Below are 17,870 nucleotides of genomic sequence, written 5' to 3' on the forward strand. Positions count from 1 at the left end.
GATAAACCCAATTAAAATATTTTAATTTGTTGAATGTCATTAATATTAAAAAAATATCACTGAGTGTATTATCATTGTATTATGATGGTCTTAATATGAAACATCTGTGACCGTACATTTGACTGACCGAAACATATATGTAAATGAATGACAGGAATGACTGATTTCTATATGGCTATTTCTAAAACGTCTGCAATGAAATATTTCCAATCAGTTATATCATCTCTTATATTTAAAGCGCTCGGTTACATTGAATGGGAATAATTATGTAACTTTCTGATCAAAACACACACACACACACACACATTATTTGGCCTGTTTGTATCCAAAATGTTTGTACATGTGGCTGTGAGTGGAGATATCAAACGTTTGTCAAAGCTTTGACACAGGAATTTGGGCTTCAGAAGGTTAGGAGTCAGGAACAATATTTCTTCAAAGAATTGAAGTAGACGTTATATGTAGGCAATATTCTAACAAAAAAGCATCTGTCGCAAAGATGTAATGTGTATTTATGCTGTGTCCTTAACATTTGCCCACAAATGTATATTGTAAACTTAATTTGTACATAGCTAACATTTGTCCATGATTGCAAGTTTGCTGGTAAACAAAGTGTGTGCATGGCATTTGTGTTGTGTTGTTTACAGTGAGACTTGATTATTCTATATGAGAATCCCTTACATTCATTTAGCCGTAAGTAAATTGAACATGTGTATAAATAGGGATTTCGTAAACAAATAATCATTCCTGTTTTAGATCAGTCTCTTGGAATCAATTTTGTGATCAGTGTTTGCATCTGTATTGTTGAAATCAGGAATATTTCGATGATTTGTTTACATTATTCATTATCTGTCGGATTAACACGTTACTTTTCAATGTTTAGTGAATTCATTAAAAGGCATTTTGGATTGCATCAGTGTGGTATATCAGGAAGTTAAAGAGCATTGGAGTTCGCTAGCAATATTCTATATTTGTTGAATTGTATTATGGCATTTAGTATTAGTCGGAATTTGATTCATACTATTGTGTCTTAAGAATTTTCACTTTGAATTCGAGGAAATAAATTGCTTGTTGATTTTTAATTAAACTGTTTATGTGACTTTGTTTTCTTTACAAATTGTAAGACCTAGAGTCGTACTTTGGGTTGGATGAGTAAGCCTGTATGTGGTTTTCATAGGAAATCAAAAGAACTAGAGCTAAAAACAGATGAAATTAGAAGTTCGAGTACTTGAGAAGGAAATAATGGAATCATAATTACAGAGGGAGGAAAAGGAGAGATAGAAACAGTTTCAGAGAAGGAGGGAGGGAAAATATAAAAGACAAATACAGAGAGGGGAAAAAGAGAGACGTTTAATTTCAGAGAGTAGAAATACATTGGCAAATGAAACGAGAGTGAGAGAGAGAGAGAGAGAGAGAGAGAGAGAGAGAGAAGCACACATGCTAATGAATTGAGAGGACCGAGGGAGGAAGAGTCAGAGGGAAAGAAACATGGGAAAGGGAAATGCAGTATAAATTTAAAGAATTAGTACTATTGTGTTGAGCAAACCCCTTTATTTACATGCACGTTCATGTTTGAAGTTACAAGAAATTTAGTTTAATATCCTGTTTTCACCACAAGAAGCTACTAAACACATTCAGGACTATTTGAATTCATTCAGAATATGTTTGGAATTGTGATAGAACTGCTTTGGTAATTTGGAATTTGATTCACAATATTGTAAGCGTCTTTTGATTTTCACTTTGTAATTTAGGGAAATGAATTGTTGTTTGATTTGTTCTTAAATTGTTGATTTCACTTTCTTGCTGTTCCATAGTTTAAAACACATAGTCGTAATATGGGTACCTTGATGTCTGTAAACATATGCAGCAATGACGAAATACATTTGACCTCCATTTCATCCTCTAAATTCTTGTACATTGTGGTTAGAATTTAATTTGACATGAATGATCGACCACATTTCCCCAAATGACCTAAACGCGAACCTTAAGAAATAGAAAAGGACGCACATGCCAATTCTATATGCCATACCATTCAAATGAAATGGGATGCTCAAGAATATTTTCTAATCCCCTCATCATTAGTTTTGCTTCATCTAATAAAGTCGCAACAAATATATTTAGAGTTGAAGACGTACAGAGCAACCGTCGACTATGAGATGACGTCGACGCCAAACAACATCAACATGGCTGTATTTTTGCATTTGTCTTTTACGAGATGATACCACCTACCATGACGAGCAAATATTAAATATCTGTAAGCAAAATATATACTTAGTTGTATTGCAGAGGTGGATAAAAAAAGAAAATAAAATCAATTAACCACTGTGAAACACTGGTTCTTGATAATAAGTATTCTTTTCATATTCCTTTTTGTCATGTTAGAGAAGGATTTACAAGGCTTTATTTGAAAATGTAAAACGTTAGACAAAAAATTTGGTTCCCCCTTGATAAAAATGTATGGATTGGTTCATTGATTTAATTTTTTTTTTTAAATACCTATTTGTAATAAAAGGGTGTTTCAGACCTTTAAATTTATTGGTTTTGAAACAGCACATTTAATGATATCTTGTAAATACTATGATATATTTTGCTATATATTTTACGTTCAATTAAGCGTTTTTCAAATCGATGAGCAGGATGAAAGAAGGGAGGAAACATTTTGGCAATGACAGTGAATTCTTATTTTATATAAAGCGTGCAAAATGTTAGTATTGGGTTTGATTTAATCTTGGTCGTCTATAATCTTTTCATATGTATTAATAATGGAAGCTATCGACTGGTCTATGCCATGAAAAGACATTAAAGATCAGTATGTTGGATTTATATTAAATGAAAAGTCATATTGTTACAACGGAAATTGTTTTGACATTGTTCAAACCTATTAATTTCGTTTACTTTTAGCCTCAAGTGCATACAGAGATTCTCTGAAAAATCTAACGATATTGATAACACACAAGAAATTTATATTAAGGTCATTCAAAGCGCATGTGTGTATAGCGTTTACTGAATTCGTTAAATGTTCAACCTTTTCTGAATCTAGTTGAAGTGACGTCAGTCTATCTATCGGGGTCCACAACTAAGTTCGAGTTTTATGAAGGGTATCCCGAACTGCTGACCTGTACCAGCAATCCATCAAGACCTATTGCTACGATCACTTGGACGCTGGGTGAAAGAAATCTGACTAACAACATCATCACTGCTAATACCACTGATATTACCGGGCTGCATACAACGATCAGCCAGATTAACCTAACCGTGATGAGGAGCGACCTGAACCAGAGCATATCTTGTGATGGGTTTATAGATAATCAGCTGCCTGTGTCTTCTAGGAAGCATCCTGTGACTGTTTGGTGTAAGGGGCTTTTTCCACAACATATGCATATATCACAAACTATAAAAGATTATAAATGTTTTAAACCATAGTTACTTCTTAACACAAAAACAAAATTAAAACTTGACGTGGTAAATTTTGATGATGTCAAATTCAATCATTTTATATCCCTGTGTAACATGAACTTCATACTTCGAGTTCAATTCTGTTTAGTTCATAACTTGAAAGAGAAGGCAGAATTTATATCATAAAAGCTGTACGAAATGTATGCGACAGCATAAATTGTGTCCTTCCAAAGTGTTTTTCTTTTAAGTGTCTGTAACAAATACAATTCAATGTATTTCCATATTGTTTTATATAAACATCTATTATAATAGCACATATATTGTATCTATACAGCGTCCCACATATCTAAGGCATTAATGATTTTTTGTCCTGTAAAAATACTTGAACTTCCAATTTATACTATCATTACTATATCTCATTTAGATAAACCTAGCATACCATGTGTCAGAGTATACGAGAAACTACATGTTAGTTTCCCGTGGATTGAGAATACCACAGGGACACTCGAGTGTTACAGCAGTGACTACGGCAACCCTACCTCCCATGTGACATGGATCAGTGACAAAGGCTCTCCAGACAGTGATATGAACCTGGTTATTACGGAGCTTATTTCCGCTGACAATGGAAAGCATGTCTCCTGCAAGCTTATGAACAAATTCACTATTGACAAAGACCAGCAAGTTGTATCAAAAGCTTTGAAGCTGGACGTTGAGCGTAAATATATCAATGTTCTCATCCATTTAGAAATGAAACAAAAATAAATGCCCTGACTTTAATTGTCTCCAAGATTATTACAATTCTACCTGTACTGTTTATTGTACATAGAATTTTAAAACTATATAAACTGTGCTTTAGAGGAAAATGTCTCTTGATTTACACAAATACAAAGAAACATGTCAAGAATTAAAGATGATGATGTCAGGTGTTTTAACATTTGTCTTGAAATATTATATGTGTTACTTATGGGCTTGCCTTCGTGAATTTGTAAAACTCGTCATGATTTTAGATATCCTATATGAATTGAATTGCACGAAAACAATTCTGACTTCATGTACATGAATTTTGTCTACATTTCCTGATAATCTACTGTTGGGAACATCATTTGGGGTTTGCCAGGAAAAATTACAAACACCTCTTTTAAATCCTTCGTATTCTTCATAGCATTACGAACTAAAACGATATTCCAGAAATTTTTTTTCCGTGGTTAACATTATTTTGCCTTTCTAAAGTATTCACGCCAAGTATTCAGTAAATGTTAAAGTGTTTTAAAGGTATTCAGTAACGTTAATTTTATCGATTTGAATTTTAGACACAATGTGAACCATTTTTGTAGCTCAACTAACTAATATCTTTCTCAGCAGGATGTGACAAGGAGACTTCTGGCTCACTGTTTTTCTAAAGTATTTTTATGCAAAAAAAATCACCTTTGTACAGATCCACGTATCGATGCAGACCTGGATGGATGATGAGTGGATGGATGACGAGAGTTCTGGTTTTCATTTTTGAGACTTCTTGTTCACTTTCATTTGGCATGGATCCTTTTTTTTGTTTTTGAGAATTCTAGCCTATATGTTTGGTTCGACGATAAAGTTTGAATCGATGATAAAGTTTTCATCGGTAACAGTTCTGGCTCATATTTTTGAGAGTTTGGTGTCACTTTTTGAATGTCGATTGATGGAAGGTTTGTGTCACTTTTTAAACTTGGATGAACGAGAGTTTTGAGAGTTCTGTCTCACTCATGATAATGTTTGGGTCTATGAAAGCTCCGGCTCACTTATTTAACAATTTTGTTGCGCATTGTTTTGGGACGTGGATCTATGATCAGGTTTGGATCGGTGATGAGATTTGGTCGATGAGAGCTCTGACTCAATTCTTGAATGTGGATCGATGACAGTTCTGATCAACATTTTTGGAGAGGTTTGGCTCTCTTTTTGTGAATTTCGTTTCACTTCGTTTGAACGTGGATCGATGTTAAAGTTTGGAATGATGAGAATTTTGAGAGTTCTGGCAAATGTTTTCTTAACAGAGATCGATGAAAGTTTTGTCTTATGTTTTAAGAGTTCTTATTCAGTTATTTTACGTGGATCGAAGATGAGATTTGTCTCACGTTTTCAGAGTTCTGGTTCACTTCTTTTGAACGTGGATCGATGAGGTTTGGATCTTTGAGAAGTGGGAGAGTTCTGGATCATGTTTTCAGAGGCCTATCTAACCTCTTTTTGAACGTGGATCAATGACAAGGTTTGATTCACTTTTGAGAGATCACGCACTGATTTTATCGTGTCCATGTGCCACTGTATTATTTCCATCGGAGCAGTATCTGTTATAGTCGAACTCACATAATCCATACTCCTTTCTTGTTCATGAGAACCATCGAGAGTGAGATTGGAATGGTTTCATCAAGTACTACCTGAGGCAGCCATGAAGTGCTTCCTGAAGATGGTTGAAAGTGGCCAGTTTATCAATGATGGCTTCTTTTTACTCCTTTGGCATTTTTTATAAAGTGTCCGCCATCAAGGATGAAGCTATACGTTTTCCTTCTGACCTCAGTGAACTCCATAATAGGTTTTCCATTTGTTTCGTCTTTGAACATTCCAATTACCTTTAGGTTGTCTGCGCTGTAAAATAGACGATGTGGTCAGTAATCACTGAAGTTAAATAGTTCTTTTTGATCGAACATATCTTGTTAAAAATCTTCCGTTTCAATTTCGTACACGAGCGAGTACGTGTCCGTCACGAGAACTTTGCCTTGCTGGTGTATATGTTTTGATAAAATCGTACTGATACTCGTACTTGAGGACCTTAGACAGATTTAATACAGCCGCTCCAATATAAATTAGTTTATCAAGTTTAAGCGTTGCTTTTCTGGATTCAATTGCGACCAGATTTTCATCAGACATATTCATTTTAACAAAGCCATCGTCGGGTACTAGTTTATTTTGTCTCTCGACGTTGTTGAATAGCCCTATGAGTTTTCTTTTTCCATTTGTTTTGGATGTTTTTTTTCCGAACACGCTTTTGTTCATAAATGAATTAATTCTAACGTGCCAAGGACGGTTCTATTTATGAGTGAGCAGGATGGGTCGATGAAAACAAGCCGGTGTTTGTTAAATGATCTGGACATCAGTTATTCCGGTAAAATCCGCTGAACAAAAGCAGGTGAAATTCATTATAAAGGGTTAGACAGGGCCGGGAACAAAGACACAAACTATATGGTTGAAATCCGATCCAAAACATCTTTTACGATGACTATGACAAAATAGGAACGGAAAAGTCAGAACAGGCCAAGGCGGTGGTCTTTAAAAGGATAGACAATTTAAACAGAGGAACCTGGAGTGTTATACGTTGAAGATCTCAAGCTTAATTTTTACATGGTCACTCTTGGAAAACAATGTCCGGCCGGTTTCGTAAAGTGCTGACTGTGCAAAATTAGGTTACAAATATACACTTTTTGCTGTGTTCGTTTTTGGCTTTCTTTTCTTTTTTGTCTCATCACTGCCGTGATCGTAACATATTTAACTGTTTTACCATCTTCATGTACTCCTGATGACTTACAGGACTCAACGAGGTCTTATATTTGTGTTCTCTGTCTCGGTAATATTATTTGATTGATATGTGCTTGGGTCCGTCGATTTTCGCAGATGGTGATTTTTTCCCTGATGCACTCTCCGAAACCAGCACATGGTTTATAGCCTCATCCAGCTTTAACCAACGAGTTACTTTTACTACAATACTCATAAGCAAACGCTGATTGCATACTTTAGTGGACTAATCAAATAACCACTTACACCAGGTAGGTGTTGCCGGTGTAATGTATATATTAATACGTCAGATACAATTATACGTTTAATTAACACATCAGACATATAATTGTAATCGATCAATCAATTAAACATATAATTCTGTGTGACATTGGATCGTCAAAAGCAAAACAAGAAATAGAGCAACGCACAACTTCATAAAATAACACTGCAATTAATTATCCCTGATAAAATCAAACGCTAAGGACAGAAAATTCGCTACAAGGCAATCAGGATACCCCCACGCGATGACCTGACAGCAACCAAAACAAAATCGGTGTTCGGCAGCTAAGATAAAACGTTTACGTTCAGCAAGCAAGCTGTGCTATCACTTGGTGTCATCAATGACACAATCCAAAGGCTGATTAGGCCAGTCGTACAACGAAAACCGAAAACATTTTCTGGTATCAAACTCCAAACTTTATCATTGATCAAAGATCAAAAAAGTGAGCCAGAACTCTCAAAAAATGTGACAAACCTTATCATTGACCCACGTTAAAAAGGTGCGCCAGAACTCTCAAACAATGTAGCCAGAACTGTCTTTGATCCACTGTCAAAACGTTAGCCAGAACTCTCACAATTGAGCCAGAACTCACATCAATCCAAACTTCATCATCCATCTACGTTCAAAACGTGAGCTAGAACTCTCAATGATCTACTCTGAAAATTCTAATAAATCCATTTTAAGAACGAGATACAAAACTCATAGATCATTGTTAAAAAGGTGAAACAAAACTCTCAAAATGTGAGCCAGAGCTGCCATTTATCCAAACATCAGCACAGATCAAAATCTTATCATCGATTCAAAATGTGAAGAAGAACTCTCAAAAAGCGAGAAGGAACTCTCGTCAATCCACGTGCAAAAAAAAGTGAACAAGAACTCTGATCAACCCTCGTTCAAAATGGTGAGGCAGAACTCTCATCTGCATATGTGATGTTTTGTTACTTAATAATACATTTGAATAATAATCCAGAACTCTCCCTTTCACATACTTCTCTCGTCTTATTTTTGGCGTTGGGGTAGGGGAATATTTAATGCATTACTTGGATTGAAACTCCTCTTTGAAATGATGGAGGAATAGCATTTCAAACTAACAGAACTATATTAAAACAAAAGATATTGTTGCATAATTGTGTGTTGTCATCAATGTACATTTATACTTTGATATGAATGGTATAAAGGAAAAATACTAAATGTAATAATTACTCATTCCCATCAAAATAAAAGTCTAGTTAATATGAAAATTATTTTGACATAAATGTAAGAAGCTTTGCTGAACTTAAACTCCATCTTAAATGTCATAATTACTTGCAGACTATCCGATCATCAGGTATAATGTCAGTAATCCAATAACTGTAAATGAAACCCAGTCTCTATCAGTCATTTGCAAAGCCTATGGAAACCCAATACCTACAGTTGTTCGATGGAAGAATAAACCAACTGGCAGTTTGCTGATGTTCGATTACCTCAGTAGGCAGGATACAGGTAACTACACGTGTGAGGCCACTGCGAAGTCATGGAAGTACGATACACTGACCAGTCAGAAACAACTTGAAATTATAGTGCAATGTGAGTTTGTTTTATGTATTTATATGTTCCGTCTTATTTGACTGAAGTAAGGTTGAGTTTAAGGACATCTGCAATAAATAATTCAAATAAAGCTCTGCACGTCTATTTTTCTCATGGAACTAATGTGCTTCTATAAGTAATAAAATTGTCTAAAATCAAGCAATATGTCCAATTATGTATTACTTGTTTTAATTATGTTGCTTTGCTATAATATGCATTCTGAGACAGGTGAACCCATATTGCACAGTATATGCTCGCTGGTATATTGCTAATCACCATAATATTTATAGATTACTGCATTTGTATGGGAAAATAGGAACGAGTTTTCGGAATGAATACTCCACGAACTTGTGAGTGCAGTATATCCTTCCGACAAAACGAGTTCATATTTTCCCATACAAATGCAGAAACCTTTTTATTATATGCTCATTTTTTTATTCTACCTAAGGTTTAATGATACAAACAAAATACACTACAAGAAACAATGTAAATGAATGAATACCGTATTCCAAACTAAATACACAAGCGCAGATTTGACATTACAAAAAGACATCATTATTAATGCGCACATAACTCCGCGCGCTCGACATAACTTTCGAAAGAAAATGGCGTGTCTAGTTAAAATTGAAATTTGCAGTCATACTGTGGATGAATGCGCATTGCAACGACTTTTCCATTTGAACTGGAGTGAATATATGTTGGTATTTTGTTTCGATTCGACGAAGGTTTGTGATTTTGGACTGGATTCATCTGTGCAAATTATACATGAAATACATCGGATTGAAGTGGCGGGGGAGAAGCGTGTTTACGTCATCAAATGTGTTTCTGTTTCTGTCATTGAATGTTTGAAATGATAACGTGGGAAAATATGAAGTTTTTCAATTGTAATTTTCAAAAAGACGCTATGGAATTTAATGTGTATTTCATTTTGAGTGCAGTAAGGAGGATACAATTGCACTTATCATCGAAATTACAGCACACTTTCGAAATGTGTAATCCAGATTGAAAACCTATGACATGGCTCATGTAACTCGGATTTGCAGAATTAATAAAAAGAACATCTTGAGGAAATTCAGGATGTAAAACTAAGTATATTTTATTTTGCCATTCTTATCACCAGATAAAGAATACAGTATATTCCTTGTCACTTGTATGTTATTTGTAAGGACATAATCGTCCGTCTTTATATAATGTAGCTAGCCTAAATCCGTAACATTGTATCAACGCGGAATGTGCCAAAACAGCTGTTTGTTGTTTGTTTGTTTTTTTTTTTTTTTTTTGCAGCCCACGAAACATGTTTTAGTTCATTCAGAAGCAGCAGAGGGGGCGAATCCGACATTTTGTCCAATCGTCATTTTGCTTAATTATTACTTTCTGCACTCAACGATCTTGTGTCGTCAGCGCCTGGTAAAAAAAAAACGACGTCGTCGTCGAGGGGATCGTCCGGACGTCATTTGGTTTAATTAATACCTTCTGCGCGTCGATCCCCAGCGTCGTCAGCGTCAGGTAAGCACATCGACGACCGCGTCGATGTCATCGCCCCCTCTGCTGCTAAGTGGTTATTTACAATGAAAATTATTTACAACTAACCGAATATTTGGTCAAGTCCGATACGATATCGTGTCCGAGGATCATGTAAATTTATCGTTACGAATCCATGTGGGGTCGACTGAGCATGACTAAAAAAGTTTCGAAAAACATTAAAGTCCATGTCACCGCCGCACCATGTCTGCCAAATATTTCGTAGAGTGTGTATCAACGCCGTTGAACACAGCAAGAATATTACAGTTGTCTCTAATTACTTTTGGAATCTGAGTGTATCGTTGAGTGACATATATCACGTCAGTGTTTTTATGCCTGCCTCTGGAAAATATCCTAGCTGGGTTTTTTTGATTGTCTAACATAACATCATCGTACACGACTAGATTGTTAACGTCGCCATCAATATCATCAATACCCGGTGCATCATTGATATCTGTAATAAACTCGATGACATTTTTTTTAGCGATCGCTGATGCATTCTCGTTGAAATCTTTCAACACCTCGTAGCATCGTTGATCATCTACGCTAGGAGCAACCAAATACAACTTATCCCACTTCATCCATCTCATTATTAAATTGAGTAACAATTGCGTCTTGCCGGATCCAGATGGTCCGATGATAATCATCCGGATCGAGTTTGGTAACGCTGCAACATGCTTAACTGGTTCTCTTGTTTTAGTCGCCGAAAAATCAATTATATTCATATTTCTATACATAAATTATGGATCTATATTGTGTGAAGTGTAGAGTGCGTACTGGCACAAATGATATGACAACCGCTACAACAAGAAATAACAGATCGGCGCTTACTGGTAAGTGTGTACAATGCGGTACAAAGAAATTTAGATTTATTTCTATTAAACCCGGGGATGTTTTAAAAAAAAGCGAGGAGGTGATATTGCAGCCAAATTGGCAAAACTCCCCGGAACACCGTGGGCAAAGTATCCAGGAGAAAAACACCTCCCAGGATATAGCTACTGTGGCCCCGGAACACGATTAGATATTAGACTCGATGATCAAAATCAGCCGCGACCCGGTGAGTATCCAATAAACGCTATCGATAAGGCGTGTCATGCTCATGATGTTGCTTACAAAAGTAGCGATCTGCAACAGCGTCATATCGCGGATGTAAAATTAATTCACGCGCTAAATGCTATTCCTGATAAATCCGTGAAAGAAAAATTGGCCTCATGGTTGGTAAAATCGGCTATGAAAGGTAAATTAATGATTGGCGCTGGTAATTAATAACAATCATCCAAGAAAAACGATGGATTCCATCTATTATTCTCCGAGAGGATACTGGAAGGGGAAGGCCGCAATTGGTAAGCTTGCAAGCGCTGCAAAGGTAACAAAGACCACTGCGGCTAATTGGTTATCCAAACAGGCTATATGGCAAATTTATCTACCACCGCCTAAACAAATCAACTTCTCGCGCTTTGATGTCAGCGTACCTAATGAAGTTCATCAGGCTGATATACTATTTCTGCCGCATGACAACGGTTACAAATACGCGCTAACCGTAGTTGATGTTGCGAGTCGATACAAACAAGCGGAGCCGTTAAAAACAAAGTCGGCAACTGAAGTAGCCGCTGCGTTTGAAAGAATTTATCGAAGAGGCCCTCTGCGCTGGCCAAATCTATTACAAGTTGATCCCGGTAGTGAATTTCGCGGCGCTGTTTTATCAACGCTGAAACATCATAGCGTCGCGATACGACGAGGTCATACTGCGCTACATCGTGATCAGGCAATTGTTGAACGATTCAATCGGACTCTTGCTGAACGGTTATTTGGATATCAATACGCGAAGGAATTCATCCAAGAAAAACGATCTCGTGAATGGGTTAAAAGGTTGCCAGGTGTAATTGCAGCGTTAAATAACGAGATTACCCGAGCAATCAACATGAAGCCCAGCGACGCGATTAAATACGAGTATATACCCGGAAAATCAAAAATAAATAGCGTTTCCAAGCCGATTCTCGGCGATGTCACTGTTAGATATCTGTATGAACCAGGAGAGCTTGAAGGCGGTAAAAAAAGGGCTACTGATCCTATTTGGAGTGTTACCACACATAACATATCAACGATAACACGATCAACTGGTAGATCACCGATCTATAGACTGGATTCAACTGCTCCTCAGCGCGGATTTACACGCGAGCAACTACAAGTGATACCTAACGATACTCAATTGCCACCACGTGGTCTTAACTAGCGCCGTTGCGTCTATTGCACTCAAGACAGGTCAACCTCACATTGTTTTTGACATGACCGAGACTGTTATCGATCCTATCCACGGTAAATTGGCGAGTGTCTTTATCCGAATAACGAAAACTCATTATACAATTGCAACTCGCGCAGTGATTATTCTGTTGTTGTCGTAGCGAGATTATTAATTCGGCATCAATATCAAAACGCCGCTGTTTTTTTTTTATCCTGTTGGCGGTAACCCGAGAGTTTTCTATCAATGACGCTTGCATCGATGGTGACTTTGTCGCCGGCTTCGTCAGTGACTCCGTCACCGGCTCCGTCAATAACAATTCTTCGAAGCTGATTTATCCTTCGTACTCTGGACACTGCAAGATAGACTAGATTCGACCATTCGATGCGATTATCAACTATCCAAACAATTGTGTCCGTGATGGTTAGTCCCTGCGAGGAATGTATTGTTGTTGCGTATCCTAGCGTCCACGGGGATTTATCAGCACGTAGCGCGTCCTCGACGACACCGATATCAACGAGCACGATATCATTCAGCACGAGAATTTGTTTTTCTGTCCGGCCTGGAATTTCAACTTCAATGTTCTGCCGCCGTGTGTCCGCGGGTCTATAACATAATGGCACTGGACGCGTTGGAAACTTTTCCTTATGCAACGTAAACAACTTCCGCTGAAGTGTGTCTCTGACTATCTTTCTACTCGCTACAATCAAATCGTTTGGTCTCCATGTTTCCCAGAATTCATTCAACGGCGTTTCCGGAATTACCTCGCGGATTATTTCACACTGAACTCTATCCGGCTGTAATCTGATTAGTTTTTTAACCTCGCGCAGTTGTTCATCAAGTGCTCGGTAATCAGTATCGGTTTCTTCATAATAGTCCACAAAACCCCTTAACCAATCATGTGGACCCTCGCCGACAAATGGTGGTGGTTGGCCATGATCTCCACACATGATTACCGCTGTATTCGCGCGCAGCAACCACTCAAGAAACATTTGTAAAGTATCTAACGAAACAGTACATATCTCATCCCAGATGATAATGTCGGGAATAAATTTTTCACCCATTCGATCAGGAGTCCACTCACCGCCGCTGTATCGAAAAAAGCTGTGATAAGTAACGGCGTCAACATTTCGTTGTTTTATCTCTCGCGCTAGTCTATGGGTCGGTGTAAGCACGATTATACTTGCCCGCGTTCGAAATAATTCAATTGCCCGAGTCGTCTTTCCTGACCCGCCACAGCCGCTTAAATAAACCGTCTTGTGTCTACAAATTGGATCAGAACACGATGGTGCATTAGACCATTCTGACAATTTATCACCGCGTAAGTAGTTGTTCTCAACGGTGACATCTGCTGACGGGGAATAATCGCGTCGTATTTCATTTTTAATTCTCCATGTACCCCAACTCTCGTCCGGACTAGTAAACTCGGCTACGTTTCCCTTATACGCTACGTCAACATAAAATGAATCAACGGCTACTCTAACCGCGGTATCGGGGAATCTATTTATCATCGAGAATAAATTGATAGCGGCATAACCCAGCATAGACGCCCTCAAATGTGGATACGCCGGGCTGTCTCCATCGCTGTAGGTAACAACTGTACCCAACCTCGTTCCATTGGACAAGAAAGCTGTTTTGCAGTTCACGTATCTATTTTTTGCCACTGCGTCCTTGATTACGAAATCATATTCTGCGTCATCTATAATCAGCCGTGAGCAATATCGTTTGTAGTCGTGGTTTTTTCCACCTTGTGTGAACTTACCAATTATTCTTCTACCGAGATCTTTTGCCTCGCGGTTTCGTTGGTTAAATATCCTCCTGGACCATTCGATGATATATTCCTCGTCGGCATCAATGTTTTTTCTGGACTCGTCAATTATGCTATCTAGACGCTCCGGTTCTGGTAACCAGACTTCAGTCTGTGCCCGGTATGATATAATCGCGTCACTGACAATCAACGAAACTAGCATGCTACAATCAATCATATACCGTAGCAGCGCTATTGGCAGCCACTTCTTTTCAGCCATGTGTCTACCGATCCAAATATAGCAACAGCGATGGAGTCCTGCCGCGAATTCAAATGATACTATGCGAGCGAATCCGGTTAAATCAAAATCAGGCAGTGGTCCATTAATAGCAACACGAGTCATTTCATGACTGGGGTGTCCAAATCGTCTAAAGTACTCAGCGGCGGATCCATACCCGAGAAAACTCGCTGGATAACAGGCAACCATATCAACGGAAATCATAGCGTCGCGGTTGTATTCAGTGTTCCATAGTCCACCGTGATAGTATTCCAAACAACTGGATTGTACATCCGGTAGAAATTCCCTGCGCGTTGGTCTCCACGCATTTTTCCTTGCTGCAACACGAGCTACAACCGATGGAATTGTAAAACAATTTGTTAGCAGTTGTTCATCATGCTCTTCAAATTCCATGGCGGTTTTTTTCATCCTGTTGTGAAATGCTTCAGTGCGATATAATTCGCCGTTTGGTCTTACAAACTGATCAAAGGTATCCGCATCGTTTTCAGCGCTGCGAAGTAACCACACTGATACAGGGTCGTTTTTACACAAGTAGGCAATAGCATCAAATAGTTTCCTCTCCGCGAGAAAACCGTCCTTGGAGAATTGTTCTCCCAGGAATTCTTCGGGTATATACCTTACTGTTCTATCCCGTGGAAACACTGTGATCGCGGGCGTCCATGCGTGTTCGTTATGATCAATAATTTTGATTGGGGCCCCATTTGATTTGTACTTTGATTCGTATAATACTTCACCGGTTATTGTTGTAACGGTTATTGGAAATCTCAACGACGTTTCTAATCTCGCTATGTCGCTGATGGTTGCTCCACGCTCTTTTACGGTTAGTTCCCACTGGTTGATTTTGCTACGTCGTAAATCAGTCAATTTGTTTCCTCGACATGCATTTGTAAAATGCTCTATTATTCGTTCTGCTACACAATTTATCCCAGTTGACTGTTTCATCGGTTTCAGTTTTCCGATATCAGGTTTCTTATTTAACGGGTATATTCCATAAACAACTGCTGTTTCAGGATACGCTCGTTCATAGTATGGTCTGTCAATTCCGGTTAACAACCCCGGCTTGGAGTCGCGGCTGACAGTGACTGTTTTCTTGTCGCTGAGAACTGGTTCAAATTTATCACGCATGATCCAATCGCCTGATTCCACCCGGACAATGAATTTTACTCTGAAGAAATACCTTTTACCGTCAAGTTGTGATATTATCGTTGCTGCGCGGTTGTCGTTCATGGTAGCATCAACAACACCATCAATTCGAAATGTTGACCAACTATGAGATGCACCATCACGCTTGAATTCATTGATACAATCGCGTATTTTACTCAACAGGGTTTTATCGTTTATTAACGCTTTTGGTGTGTCCTTGAGGACTCTATCGAGATTGAACTTAATATTTTTCCAGGGCTTAATTACTGCTAATCTCTCAAACTCATCCATATAATTAAAACAAGTATTTAAATAAAAGAATATAGTATAATGAATAAATGCAAATGGTTGATGATTGGGTCGACAACCCCGTGCAATAAATCATGCAGAGGTGAATTCTGCGGGTATCATTTACAAAGCGTTCGTAATGGTTCTCTTGGCCCCCTCCCGTGCTTGGTTTGTCACGTCGGTGTAAGAGGAAAATCGCAGTTGTGTATCAATTGTGGCGGAAAGCGATACAGGGAACTAAAACGCTATTACGATAAACGAATAAAAAACGCCGTCATCGACCCCACCGCCGACAAAATCATCAAAACTCCTCAAGACTACATTGAAAGGTTTATAATTAAACCAAATAATGAATTAGACAAGTAGTATTATTATACAAATGGACCAAGAGTTCAGACCTCACCCTGTGTTTGTTAATTACGAGGCATCTCGCGACGGCGTTGTTAGAAATTGTAGACTGAAGAAGCCGGTTGGATGGAAAAATAATCAGGGATATTTGATGTTTGGTGCCGGAAAAAAGAAGTATTTTGTTCATAGGGCGGTATTTGAAGCATTTAACGGATTAATCGAGAATGGGTTTGTTATTGATCATATTAATAATAATAAGACTGATAATTCTCTTACAAACTTGCAAGCTATCTCGCAAAGTCAAAATACCAAAAAAGGGGAAACTGGTAAATACTCAAAGAAAGCAAAACCCGTAAAGTCATTTGATACAACAACTCACGAGGAAAAAATATTTCAGTCGATAAATGAGGCAGGAAAATATTTTGACATTTGTATCGCCTCAATACGAAGAGTAGCAGAACGAGTATATCAAACAGCGATCTCAAAAAAGACGAGTCACAGAATTCGATTTTCATATATAACATCAAAGGGAGATAACTCGTTTTGTGATAGCGTCGCATGACAAGAGTTACGTCCCTTGAAGTCCAATTAATGTTGCGATTAATTAATCATTTTACGATGAAAACTAATGAAATACACGCTGTTATCTAACAGCTGTATTCTTTTTTTTATTGTTTTATTTGAGTATTTGGTTTCATTTAAATGCCGTGAAACACCATTAATAAGTATTTAAGGATTCAACGATTCAAGGGAATTCAAATTAACACACACCTTGTGACTGACGCCGCTGTATTAGTCACTTTATATATAAGTTGACTCGTTATAAGCCTGGGGCTTTCGAAAGCCAATTCAACTAATCAAAACTAACCCACGCTCTTGACCCGGGCGTGTGGTTGTCTTTTGTTCACAATCATGCAACCGGGTTAATTTAATTGGGTTGCTTTTGATTGGTTGAATTGGCCGTAGAGTTCCGCCCCGCCGTTTTATGTTTGTGCTGTCTTGTGTCGTCCCATCATCCATCAATCATTTCATTGTAAATATATTCATCCTCAATTAAGTATATGTATATGCCTGCAATCTGCCACAACACTCGAGTGGAGATCTACGGCATTGTACTGTCCATGTATGCCTGCAATCTGCCACAACACTCGAGTGGAGATCTACGGCATTGTACTGTCCATACAAAAAACGGGGTCAAAAATGACCCCAATAATTTTATTAAACTTTAAACTTAAATTTTATTAAAATTTTTGATATTAGAAATAAGATGTTTATAAGAATATGGATTCCCAAGACATCAATAATATATTAACTGAGATTTCAAAATTAAAAAATCAAGGAATTGAATTATCTGATGGTCTCGACAGTGAAAAAATATTATCCGATTATGAGATTATTAACGATGCCTGCAAATGTCAGTAAAGTAATAAATAACGCCGTGGAAGAAAAATTAGAGTCGTTGGCGACGACTTCGCCATCCGCCGATGCGGCAACCAACGCGCTCATGAACGCGATAGCGGGGAGT

At 37.9% G+C, this 17,870-nt stretch overlaps 1 protein-coding gene across 2 annotated transcripts in view; it reads left to right on the forward strand.

The window, feature by feature from the left end:
• The window catches only part of LOC149795925 (synaptogenesis protein syg-2-like), a 155,928-nt gene that overhangs the window by 72,145 nt on the left and 65,913 nt on the right, over window positions 1–17,870 (forward strand). For both annotated transcript variants that reach the window (XM_089965845.1, XM_089965846.1), the window contains exons 7-9: window positions 3,038–3,349; window positions 3,818–4,108; window positions 8,507–8,761. In XM_089965845.1, coding sequence (XP_089821971.1) covers window positions 3,038–3,349; window positions 3,818–4,108; window positions 8,507–8,761 — 858 coding nt within the window. The remainder of the gene's footprint in view (window positions 1–3,037; window positions 3,350–3,817; window positions 4,109–8,506; window positions 8,762–17,870) is intronic.

This window comes from Sinohyriopsis cumingii, chromosome 7 (genome assembly GCF_028554795.1).
Source record: "Sinohyriopsis cumingii isolate HCF-2022 chromosome 7, ASM2855479v2, whole genome shotgun sequence".
NCBI classification, from domain to species: domain Eukaryota; kingdom Metazoa; phylum Mollusca; class Bivalvia; order Unionida; family Unionidae; genus Sinohyriopsis; species Sinohyriopsis cumingii.